The sequence below is a fragment of the Oreochromis niloticus genome, linkage group LG10, assembly GCF_001858045.2.
Source record: "Oreochromis niloticus isolate F11D_XX linkage group LG10, O_niloticus_UMD_NMBU, whole genome shotgun sequence".
NCBI classification, from domain to species: domain Eukaryota; kingdom Metazoa; phylum Chordata; class Actinopteri; order Cichliformes; family Cichlidae; genus Oreochromis; species Oreochromis niloticus.
The window spans coordinates 2,843,371-2,856,537 of NC_031975.2; the positions used below are offsets into that span (position 1 = coordinate 2,843,371).

Genomic DNA, 13,167 nt, shown 5'->3' on the forward strand with positions numbered 1-13,167 from the left:
CTGGAAAAGACGGATTGTACATATCATTAAACAAAAACAAACACACAATGACATGATGAACCCAAGCACACATAAAGAGCTTAGAGTCACACACACACACACACACACACACACACACACACACACACACACACACACACACACACAGGAAAACCGCTTACGTACTGGTCTCCAGTAGGAACCAGTAAGCTGTGACATGTTGCCAAGGAAGGCTGAAGGAAGGCATGAGCATTCGAAAGAGGAAACAGTGGATTGCGTTGTGTATATTTACTGCACTACACAATGTGTCTTTTATGTGGAGGTGAGGAGAGCCCTGTTCCTCCACAGCAACCCAGAGGGCAGTGATGATACGCTTAAGCCTGCAGGGGATTGTGGGGGATAGGCTGGCTGCTGATAGGCTACTCCCCTGAGACAAAAGCACCCCACCCCCCTCCCTCTCCCCCTTCTCCCAGGCTCCCTTTCACCTGGCCAGGTTACCATGCCAACCAGCATCGGACAGTCTCTCCTCTCCTCTCCTTGCCTGCCTCCTCTCTCTCTCACGCACGCTCTCCTTCGTCTGTACTCTTAGAAATAGGGCCATTTGTAGTAGCCAGGAATAGAACACAGACCTGCCATTGATTTCCACAGGAGCATGATGATGATTACACAATCACACCCTGAATGTCGCAATGCAGAAATAAAAGACAATACAAAAAAAGAAAATGTTTCTAATGCCTGTAACTGCTGGTGTTAGCGATGTGGAAAACAGAATTAGTCAAATGGTGGAGTCAGGAGAATAATAATAACATATAATTATGGGTGAATGGCTACTTCGGTGTGGGGCTATTCATATGAGATCAAAGAAAGAAAGCAGTCACACCGTCTCAGTGGATCAATGAGATGTGAGAGGTGGTAAAACGGGATTAGTTTTATTTATTTATTTGTTTGATCAGTTGTTAATAACAATAAAATGGACCCGGACCCCAACCTTTACTTTGTACGTCCTGCAAAAAGAAAACCATGTCATTGCTTATGGCTTTTAAGAAAAGTTTGACTGCTGTATTTGTGCTGCACTTATCAGGGATCGCCTCTCATTCACACCGTGATAATTAAAGTGACACCTCTCCTGTATGGATCTTGGTGTGAATTTCTCTAGGGAGGGTACTGTAGACATCAGTTGTGGTGAGTTTTTTCCTCAGTATACAGCATCTCTTGTGTGATTGATGTAATAGTTGCTTTTAAAAAGTGAAACCCTTGAATTAACAAGAAGACTTACGGTGAGCCGGCTTCTCCACAAATACAAGCTGTAGATCCCTCCATGGTGTGAACACTGGGATGCTAGTCTACATTCTACACAGGCAGCCTGGCAGGCCAATGTGAGCCAAAGGGCACCCCGGCTCAATGGGGCCACAAGGGCTGACAAGAAAAGACAAGCTGAGATGCATCTAGCTTTATGCCTTGAGGGCACACTGTAAGTGGGCGCTGGGGAAGAGGCAGCCTTGACGTGGGGTATTGCGCTGCGGTGATGACTGGTTCACTGGCTGCCTGCAATGTACTGAAATAATTCCTTTAGCTGCACAATTGGCTTGGACATGAAGCATGATAGCAAATATAGGCCTGCATACTGGAACAGTGGCTTAGTGCAAATAGGCTAAATAAACACAATGAGAGTCAAGGGAACTTCTTTGTTTCACAGTCACACTTTTAAATGGTCCAAGGGTTAAACTGGTCTTAATATTTCCCTAAAATTCATTTAGAAAAAAAATAAGTGCTGACTACTTTAAAGCCAGCAAAGTAGACAACATACCAACATTGACTAGTGGAGTGTGGAAAACAAGGCTCATACTTTGTTATACAGGGAGTGCAGAATTATTAGGCAAATGAGTATTTTGTCCACATCATCCTCTTCATGCATGTTGTCTTACTCCAAGCTGTATAGGCTCGAAAGCCTACTACCAATTAAGCATATTAGGTGATGTGCATCTCTGTAATGAGAAGGGGTGTGGTCTAATGACATCAACACCCTATATCAGGTGTGCATAATTATTAGGCAACTTCCTTTCCTTTGGCAAAATGGGTCAAAAGAAGGACTTGACAGGCTCAGAAAAGTCAAAAATAGTGAGATATCTTGCAGAGGGATGCAGCAGTCTTAAAATTGCAAAGCTTCTGAAGCGTGATCATCGAACAATCAAGCGTTTCATTCAAAATAGTCAACAGGGTCGCAAGAAGCGTGTGGAAAAACCAAGGCGCAAAATAACTGCCCATGAACTGAGAAAAGTCAAGCGTGCAGCTGCCAAGATGCCACTTGCCACCAGTTTGGCCATATTTCAGAGCTGCAACATCACTGGAGTGCCCAAAAGCACAAGGTGTGCAATACTCAGAGACATGGCCAAGGTAAGAAAGGCTGAAAGACGACCACCACTGAACAAGACACACAAGCTGAAACGTCAAGACTGGGCCAAGAAATATCTCAAGACTGATTTTTCTAAGGTTTTATGGACTGATGAAATGAGAGTGAGTCTTGATGGGCCAGATGGATGGGCCCGTGGCTGGATTGGTAAAGGGCAGAGAGCTCCAGTCCCACTCAGACGCCAGCAAGGTGGAGGTGGAGTACTGGTTTGGGCTGGTATCATCAAAGATGAGCTTGTGGGGCCTTTTCGGGTTGAGGATGGAGTCGAGCTCAACTCCCAGTCCTACTGCCAGTTTCTGGAAGACACCTTCTTCAAGCAGTGGTACAGGAAGAAGTCTGCATCCTTCAAGAAAAACATGATTTTCATGCAGGACAATGCTCCATCACACGCGTCCAAGTACTCCACAGCGTGGCTGGCAAGAAAGGGTATAAAAGAAGAAAAACTAATGACATGGCCTCCTTGTTCACCTGATCTGAACCCCATTGAGAACCTGTGGTCCATCATCAAATGTGAGATTTACAAGGAGGGAAAACAGTACACCTCTCTGAACAGTGTCTGGGAGGCTGTGGTTGCTGCTGCACGCAATGTTGATGGTGAACAGATCAAAACACTGACAGAATCCATGGATGGCAGGCTTTTGAGTGTCCTTGCAAAGAAAGGTGGCTATATTGGTCGCTGATTTGTTTTTGTTTTGTTTTTGAATGTCAGAAATGTATATTTGTGAATGTGGAGATGTTATATTGGTTTCACTGGTAAAAATAAATAATTGAAATGGGTATATATTTGTTTTTTGTTAAGTTGCCTAATAATTATGCACAGTAATAGTCACCTGCACACACAGATATCCCCCTAAAATAGCTAAAACTAAAAACAAACTAAAAACTACTTCCAAAAACATTCAGCTTTGATATTAATGAGTTTTTTGGGTTCATTGAGAACATGGTTGTTGTTCAATAATAAAATTATTCCTCAAAAATACAACTTGCCTAATAATTCTGCACTCCCTGTAGAGAGTGGAGGCGAAAGGAAAGAGTTTTTAGAGACCACACTAATACACTGAAAATATGCTGCAGTTCTTGCAGACGACCACTCTGTTACCCAGTGAATCTAACCTGAGCCTGACTGTAGAACTAACAAAAGTACAGATTTTTGCAAAAATGTCCAAGGTCTGTTACAGGTTTGCACTGTCTTGAGAGTTCAAGCAACAGGAAGTGATGCGGTGACAGCATGAGTCTCAGTGTGTAACTAATTCCCAAAAGGTATCAAGAGAACTTTCAGAATTACTTGCAGACTTTTTATCCTGTACAAAGCTGGGCCGGCACTGTTATCATCCCACTCTACACTACAATTAGTTAAAAAGAAGAATTTATTTCTTCACTGAAAAATAAGTCTTTGTTAAAGATTAATTTCCTGATCAAAGACAGCAGAAAAGTAAACTGTTTTGAATTTAGATGAAAGTCTCTTTAAAACCCGGCCCCTGGAGGATTCTGTGCTTGAGACTGCTCCGCGACCATAAGACCATTTAGCACTACACTTGAGTGAAGCTTCATCACTGCGTCTGCAGGCATTATGATGTCTAACAGGCTTGATTGGTTTTAATTGGCCCTGATAAACACTGAGTGGCTGTTGCCCGCCTCTGATAGCATCTGTTGTGGATTGGTAATGAATTGACTGAATAGCATCTGTTTTGTAGGTAGAGATGCTTGACTGTAAATGACATAAAAATCATTCATTCAAGCCGCCATCTGCAACCAGTTTTCAGACAGGACAAAAAGTGATTACTACTCAAATAAGGAAGCCTATGAGAGAAAAACAAACACAGAGTGCATGTGCACACACTTCCTCTCCCCCGGCAGAGAGCGCGAGCAGTTTCTACTGGCTGTTAGTGTAGTGTTGGTGCTCATCCTGCATGATGCATGGTGTATTATGACGAGACATGAGCCTATGCACAGACACTCATAACAATGAAAGTGCCAAGCTAAGACATCACAATAGATGCAATTCATTTCCCAGGCAGTCCACTACAATAGCGTGGTGGAGTGGGATCTATCCAAAGCACTGCATTAGCTGCCTGGCCCATTATTCTTTAGTAATGGCTGCACCGCTCTGCACTGTATCAGTGCCTTTACAGTACAGTGTGCACACCTTTGTGTCAAATCTCTGTCTTTGTGTGGGCTTATGAGCTTGTTTGCTCACCTGTGTCCCACACACACACAAACTGACAGCATCTTCACCATAAATGTTTCTATGCTTACATATGTTAGAGCTTCTCATTCAATCTATTGATTTTCTGCCGTTTGTTTGCCAATGCATCAAGCCACATGTGGACGGCCAATAATACAGAGTGAAGATCATGCCGTCTGTCCATCACGTGACTGGTCCAGCATGCGTCAGCTTGTGTGCCTCTCAAATTGGCTCCTAAGCCTCTTAAGTGCTTGCCACTGTTCAATTAGTGTAGGCTGGTCTGAATACACAACATAAAGGCAGCACACAGTGTACAGGACATCACAGATTCAGACATTACTGTGGACTGCACCGTCTCTGTCAAGCACAGGGAGAAACTATACGGGTTAATGAGCTCATTGTCCGCACACAGACACACGCGGGATAGAGGCTGAGGTGTGGCTCCCTTGGCACCCGGGGAGATTTGGGTTACTGCACAGAAGAGGCACAAATCAGGACAACTATCACAACAACGGGCAGATGCTTCAGGAGCACAGCATGCACCTGAGGGGCTGCAGACATAAAGAAGACAAAGACAAATAATCTGTTGTATAAAAATCCAAATCTTGCAGTGTGTTTGACACATGGTATAAATAATGTGGTTTATATAACGAGTTCAAACCAGTGAGTTAGTTTCTATACTGTGTTAGAAACTCAGCTCAAAATTGTAATTCGAATGCAGTGACTAACTAAACGTTTGTTTTATTTTCCGTCACAGTTTTCTCACATCTAATCCAACATCCAAAGTTTTTTCCATAAAGATTTTGACCTTTTCACACAGTTTGACAACCTGAAGATGTTGGGTTTACGATGCTACAAACCTGTAAGGTTTAACTTGACAAAGTTTAAGTGGAGCTGGAAGTGTAAGTGTAAATGAGAACGCTACAGTCAACAAATGATTTTTCCTCCTTATACTTCTGTGCTAAAAAAAATAAATTAAAAACAAAACAAAATAAATTAAAAACAAAACACTTCACTTCACTTCACACTTCACAGAGGTGTGAGGATTCAATATCAATAAGAAAATTCAATCGTGACTCACACTCAAATGGCCTAAGACACCAAACCGCAACTATACTGAGAGCTGGTGCTTCTGTGCACACTTGTCTATGAGGCGACATGGTGGGCCTCAATCAGACAGAAGGGGTCATAAAGGAGTTGGAGCCTATTTGGCTGTGGCTGGCAGACAGTTAGACACTCAGCAGGGAATACCCTGCTCTGGCTTGATAAGAGCCGTGGTGGCAAAAGCAAAAGCTTTATCTAACAGCAACCAATCAAAATGAGCGCCGAGCCGCAATAAAGCAGTTGGAGCTCACACATCTACAGACACATCCACAATCACCAGCTAAAGTTCAAGTAACTGTACTTTTTGGTAAAACTCACATATACATCATTTCTGAGGTTGTTGTTTGCACCTTGAAGGAAGCTCTTAAAACTATTCCTACCATTTCTGCAGGCTGCTTTCAACATCTCTCTTTCTGAGAAGATGCGCTGGAATAATTTATGCACTCTCATGGTTTATTAAATAGACTTTCAACCTCAAGAGGGCAGCATTCCTATTAAAAAAGTGTATTATCTAAACAAGAACACAAACAACTCAGCAAATAGTTAACATTTTCTTCTACTTACTAAACTAAAGACAAGAGGGAAGACATATAGGACACAGAGATGAGGAGAAAAGACCTAGATAACCTATTCCTTCTTCCAACCTCCCTTGCTGTATTCCACAGCCCTCTTTTCCACATGGCAGCTCTTGCTCGCATGCAGAATTCAGGGATTAATGGAGGGGAGCTAAGTCCTTGGCCACACAGCAGATAAATGCTGTACTTTCTCCAAGAGATGTAGTGGTGGAGGCTGTGTGCGATGCTTTCGTGGGATTCGTTCAGGCAGAAAGCACAGCGCAAGCAACCGTGGTGACATTTTTCTGGTGGCCTGACTGACTGTCAAAGTTCAGCTCACTTAACCTTTGTGCTTTAGCTTTAACTTTTTGTTTTAATGCACAAGCAGCCAGTGCATGAAGGAGGAGAGTCAACAGGACAAAAACCAAACATGTCAAATTTGCATTCTTTGGCTGTAATAGGTGCTGTCGTCCTGTCAGACTTACTTTTGACGTTGAGGTACATCGACTTGCTCACGTCAGCCCCGACATCATTGCTGACTCTACACAGGTAGAAACCGCTGTCTTCTTCCAGCACGTGCTTGATGAGCAGAGAGCCGTTGACCAACACTTCAATCCGAAAGCCTGAGTTGAGGGGGATGGGTTTAAACTGTGGGACCCCAGCGCCTGTCAGAGAAAATACACAGTTTGTCAATAATAAACCAAAAGTACTGCATGAGGAACTCCAGTTTGCTGTTCACGGTCTCTATGCTCCTGCTGAAGTCTCAATGAAAGGCTTAAACCTTTACAGATAAAAACATTACATTTCGTACATTTTATTTATACTGAAGAAATAGTAATGCTTTGTTTTATGGGTTCAAATGAGCTAGTGTTAGTCTAGTACGGTTTGAGTACCACATAGGATCTTATGGACACATTTTTTTCCTTTTTTATAATTAAGCCTATACTGTAAATCTGAATGCTCAAAGCGGATTAAGTTTTCAAAAGAGAAATGGTGGTAAGGGACAATAGTACGGCATATGTTACACAGTAACACTAACATTAAAAGAGGAAAGAGTCTTATAAATACTGAGATTGTGCAAGCTCATAATTTTTCATTCATACATAAGTCCACTAACCCCCACTAGTGGGGTTATTTGGTGAATCTAAATTGCTCATAGCTGTGAATTTGAGAGACCCATCAAGGGTGTCCCCCTTCCTTCACCCTTAGCAGCTGGGACAGCCTCCAGCGCCCCCCAAATGGTGGACGGAAAATTAAGCTGGGCATACACTGTGCGATATTTGGCCCATTTTGAGAAGATTTTTCAGTCGTGCGACCGTTTTGGAGATCAGCCCGAGTTTCGCCTTAATCGTGTGTCGTGCATCGTGTAGTATACATGGGCTAACGAGAAGCGATTAACACCTCACGACCAGCTTCCGATCAGCAATCGTAGCGTCGCCAGAAAATCAAACCTGTCTGAAATCCTGTCGCCCCTCGTGAGGGTATCAACGCAGCCTCTCACACTGCGCACGCATAAACACAGAAATGGAAGCAAAGAAGACGGAGCAGCACGGCAGTGCAGCGTGCAATCTGGACACAAGCGATGGAGGCACAACTTGTAGAACTTTGGAAAGCTCATCTGAGGCTTTTCAATGTGGCCTCACCAAATTATCACGACCACAACAACCGTGAAAAGAGTTGGATGGACATTGCTGCTCAATTGCAGCTGCCTGGTCAATGATTTTCATTAGCAATTTAGCAAAGTTGATGGTGGTGTGTGTGTGTCTGTGTGAGTGACAGACAGTGAGGGAGAGCGAGAGACAGATTTTGTGTTATAAGCTTCATGTTATGGACGCACACTGTGAGCACTCAGGTCGCATCAGAGCATCGGGCTGTGAGACTCTGCATCGTGACCCACGAACTTCTAACCCCTGCGAGTCAATCGTACAGTTTGAGCAGGAGCAGAATATCGCAACTGAAAAAAGTGTATACACAGCTTTAGTCCAATGGAAGATGAATAAAAAACAAGTCACTGTTATTTTATGTGTTTATGTTATCAAAATCTTAGAGTTCAGAGATCTCAAACCACTAAAAACACGTCTTCTTGCTCTGCAGCTGCCAGTTTAACTGAAAGAATTAAAAACTATAATTATGCATTTTTTATCTTATATCTCATATCTCAAACATTGCTGTTGTGTCCAGCTGGGCTGAGATATGTTACACGTGAAGTACCACAGTTACATAATTTCACACCCCCTTCCTCGTTATAGAGAAACACAAAACTATTCCTTGAACCGCCGCCGCCGCTACATCTTGTAACATTTGTTTGGACTTGAGGCAGGACTTTTAATGCATTCATCCTCAAGGCTGTGGACATCGTATTAGGTGTTCTGGCAACAGAGGATAAGCTTGCTGTAGGTAAAATAAATAAATAATGAATAAATAACAATATTTTTCAATGCAGCAACTCTTATCAACTCAAGAGAATGATTTTAAAAGTGTTTGAAAACATGTAAAACATCCCACACTTGCAACAAACCTCAGGGAGACAGGTGTGTAATCAATGTGTGCGTAAAATTTGCAGGTTTACCTTTAGAGTATTCCCACTGGATCGTAGGAACAGGATAGCCTTCAGCTGAGCAGTTTAGTATCACTGCTTTCCCATAGATGCCATCCTGGTCTTTAGGTTGCACCACAAATTTGGGAGGAACTGCAAGTGAAGAAACCTTACTGTGAGATCTCTACATCTAAAAAGTCACGGTAACATTTCAGTTCAGAATGGGGAAAAAGACCAAGTGAAAGTACAGTGTGGTCCGCAAACACATCCACTTCCTTAAACTCCTGAGAAGTGCAGCCACCCCACATTTCTTTACATTTTCCAGGAAAATGGGAAATAGGAACAGTGATTTATATAAATGTGTAAACATACATAAACGTAAAAAAGTTTATACAATTCTCACAAGCTTTAGAATTACTAAAGGGCTAAAGCAGGAATGTCAAACTCATTTTATATTGTGGGCCACATACAGCCACACAAACCTGCCCAGAGGGCCACTTCTGGGCCGAAGACATTCTGAACTCTTGTAGGCCAGGTTTTTGTAGTTTCTTTAAGCAGTCGTCTGGGAAAGTTCTCCCGGCTTCTTGAAGGACATTCATCGATTGTCTATGGATGCTGGCTGCTGTTTGTTCTGTTCTCTATCAAGATGATCCCACAATGTGCAGCGTTTGAGATCATTGATACAGTTAGGTCCATATATATTTGGACAGAGACAAGTTTTTCCTGATTTTGGTTCTGTACATTACCACAACAAATTTTAAATGAAGTAACTCCGATGCGATTGAACTGCAGAATGTTGAACAAAAAGATTGCATAAAAATGTGAGGAACTAAAGTGTTTTAACACAATCCCTTCGTTTAAGGGGCAGTTACCCTGTATCGGGTCCCCAGCCCTTGAACACGTCAGCTCTCAGGCAACACTCATGGACTCTTTTCATAGTTTGGAATGTTTAGTGTTTTGTGATTCTCATGTGTTGTTGTTTAGTATCTATCATAGCACTGCTCTCGTTAATCCTAGTGTTGTTATAGTTCATGGTAATCAGTTTATCATTGCGAAACTCAAGTGCTTAGTTCATAGTGATCTTTATTGTTGTTAAATCAAGTTCCTTAGGTTGAATCTCCAAGGACCTCGTGTGTAGGTTTAGTTAAACTGTTGCTTCCTTCACTCTCTGTAAATAAAGTGTTGCTTTCACTCTTTCTCCGTGCTTCCGTGTGCTGTCTGCACTTGAGTCCATACTTCTGGTGGCCACTGGGCCGTGACAGCAAGATCAGGTGACTGACTGGTCCATTCAAGTATATTTGCCTTCTTTGCTTCAATAACCCCTGGGTTGCTTTAGCTGTATGTTTTGGGTCATTGTCCAACTTTATTAAGAAACGCCACCCAAGAAATTTGACTGCATTTAGCTGGATGTGAGCAGAGAGAATGTCTCCGAAGACCTCAAAATTCATTCGGCTGCTTTCTGTGTCACATCATCAATAAACAGTGTCCCACTGTCGCTGGCAGCCGTGCACGCCCAGGCTAACACACTGCCTCCGCCGTGTTTTACCAATGATTTGGTATGCTTTGGATCATGAGCTGTTCCACGCCTTCTCCATATTTTTCTCTAGCCATCATTCTGGTAGAGGTTGATTTTGGTTTCATCTGTCCAAAGAATGTTTTTCCAGAAGTGTGCTGCCTTTTTTAGATGTCCAATCTAGCCTTTCTATTCTTGAGATCTTGTACCTTGCAGTGAACCGTCTGTATTTACTTTCTTGCACTGTTCTCTTTATGGTAGACATGGATATCGATATACCTACCTCCTGGAGAGTGTTGTTCACTTTGTTGGCTGTTGTGAAGGGGTTTCTCTTCACCATGGAAATGATTCTGCGATCTTGAGTTCACCGGTTCTTTCAGGATGTACCAAACTAGATTTTGCCACTCCTAATATTGTAGCAGTACCTCAGATGGGTTTTTTTTTGTGTTTGCAGCTTAAGGATGGCTTGTTTCACTGCATGGAGAGCTCTTTTTACCGCATGTTGTCTGTTCACAGCAAAATCTTCCAAATGCAAGCACCACACCTCAAATCAGATCTCTATGCTGTACATAACTTTTTATATAGCTGTCTGTCACTTCTTGTTTTGTCCACTGCTTGAAAAAGTACAAATTTATACCCATCAAACTGTGTCATCTTTGGCAGTTTTTATTGATTAAACTGAAGATAGTGTGCTAAGTTGTCTTATGTGTATAGACACAACACTGGTTACTTTCCTTGATTTTTTATGCCCTCTTTATGCCTGAATGATTCATAGGTCAGTGTTAAGTAGCTTAACACACAAAAGCATTCCTCTGACAACGGTCAGGCACAAGGACTGGACCAGAAATGAGAAAATAAGCAGTGTCTACAGAAACATCTGAATGACTTTCAGAAAGCCTGGAGAATTACTGCTCAAAGCCAGTTAAAAAAATGTACAAGAAAGTCTGGCTGCTTGCAAGTGAAACATAAAGAAATGAGGGGTGGATCCAAACTTTTCCACAGCGCTGTACTTCTGCAAATCACCCATCTCTCGCCTCCTCACCTCGGACAATGAGCTCACTCCGGTGTTCCACAGCAGCAGCCTGATTCCGTGCGATGCAGGTGTAGTTGCCGTTATGCATCAAGGTGAGGTTAGAGATACGCAAGGAGCTGGTGAAGTCTATGTTGTCTATGGTAACGCCCAGGCTGGCCGGGATTGGCCGACCATCCTTCTGCCAGGTGATGAAGACGGGCTGGTCACCAGACATAACCACACAAGGGACGAAGACTCGCTGGCCGATGGAAAACCGGGGAAACTCAAATGGTTGGATGGTGGGTGGGACTGTAACAGAGACGGGAATATTGCTTCAGGCCTGCGGGTTACAGGTTGTTTAATTTCAGCCAGAGCTACTCAAAATCACTAACCACTCATGCACATTAATAATCAACACATTAACATACTATATACCGCGGCTGAGCTACTTTACAAAGCACTCCCATAGCAACTCATTAGTTCCAATTCTCTCTTTATCACCTTATTTTCCACATTAAGCTGTGATTTTTCAGGAAAGCAAGAAATATTTTATTAGCTCACCCCATGTGGAGCAGCTGAAGCCTCTCAAAACATAAGCATATAGCATTCACTCTCACTCGGCTCTCTGGGGACACTGTAGCCATCGTGAGAACCAGATGCTTTGAAAAATTAATGATTTAAAATAACATTGGAATAAGCAGCACTTCAGCGCTTATTTAATTCACAACAAAATAGGCATAATAGGCTCCTGGGGATTCCCTCTCGGCAGTGGTGGAATGCTAAGCAGCTGAGAGGCAAATTAGCCGAGGTGGAATAGCAGTGTCGCTTTGTCTATGCTGTGTGATTTCCCCCTCAAACACTCGTTAGCACGTCAAGACCAGCCAGAGGGGGTGGTGGTGGGGGGGATTGGCCCATAGGACAGTTCAAATTATGCTGCGTCACTGAAGAAAGAGAGCCATCGGAGGTTATCATCATCTGGCTCTTCTCAGTCCTGCTGCATATTCAGATGAGCTCCAGATAAGCTGGCTGGGGTGATGGAGATGGTGCCTTGCTATCAGTGATGGGAGTGCTTTTTTCATAGGTAGTGATATACAAATATCACTCTGCATATCTGTGTTTTCTGCAACGAGGAAAGGGGGCATACACCTCCGATGGAAAGGCACTACGGGGTCAGTGTGTACACCGATAAAGCCATTCCCTTTGAATTGCACAGAGATTAATGACAGCGTAACCACAAATGTATTCTGCAAACACAGAGTACAATACAGTACCGTACAAATGCGAATGTACATCTGGAACAAATGGCCCCAGCTGCTTATTGGCCTCGCAGATGGGTAAACATGATGATGTCGCACAGCTAAATGAACTAAATCTTGTTTTATTGGACCAAATATAGAACTAGTCCCGTGCTGTCTGTCTGAAAATCAATTAGACTGTTTCATACCTTTCACTGTAACATAAACGCTCTGGTGTGTGGACAGCTGTGGCTGCACCAGCACATTACACGTGTATTCTCCTTCATCCACCTCCTTCTGCACGTCAAACAGTTTCAGGGTGCCGTTGTTCTCGAAGGCCCGCTGCCGGTGGTTGTACGGCAGCAAATTGGAGTCCTTGTACCACTTGATGGAGTAGTAGGGGTAGCCAATGACACGGCAGTGGATGTACATGTCCCGCCCAGCGATGGCAGTGAGGTTTTTCATTGGTCTGATGCTGGCAGGCCCTTGAAGGACACATTGGAGAGACAACTCTCTTAAAATGATTTTGAGGTGGTTTGCGGTGTGAAAGCTAGCTTTTCTGTGTTTTGTGTGTTTTTAAGACACCACAAAGTTATACATGCCTCAATTCACTCTGATACTGTGACATAAAAAATGACC

The 13,167-nt window shown here is 43.0% G+C and overlaps 1 protein-coding gene across 3 annotated transcripts in view; it reads right to left on the reverse strand.

Moving 5' to 3' along the window:
• Window positions 1-13,167, reverse strand: part of dscama (Down syndrome cell adhesion molecule a) — a 99,844-nt gene that overhangs the window by 21,571 nt on the left and 65,106 nt on the right. For all 3 annotated transcript variants that reach the window (XM_005454602.4, XM_005454604.4, XM_005454601.4), the window contains exons 8-11: window positions 12,738-13,013; window positions 11,324-11,602; window positions 8,802-8,921; window positions 6,718-6,897 (exon numbers count right to left, since the gene is read on the reverse strand). In XM_005454602.4, the coding sequence (XP_005454659.1) occupies window positions 6,718-6,897; window positions 8,802-8,921; window positions 11,324-11,602; window positions 12,738-13,013 (855 nt within the window). The remainder of the gene's footprint in view (window positions 1-6,717; window positions 6,898-8,801; window positions 8,922-11,323; window positions 11,603-12,737; window positions 13,014-13,167) is intronic.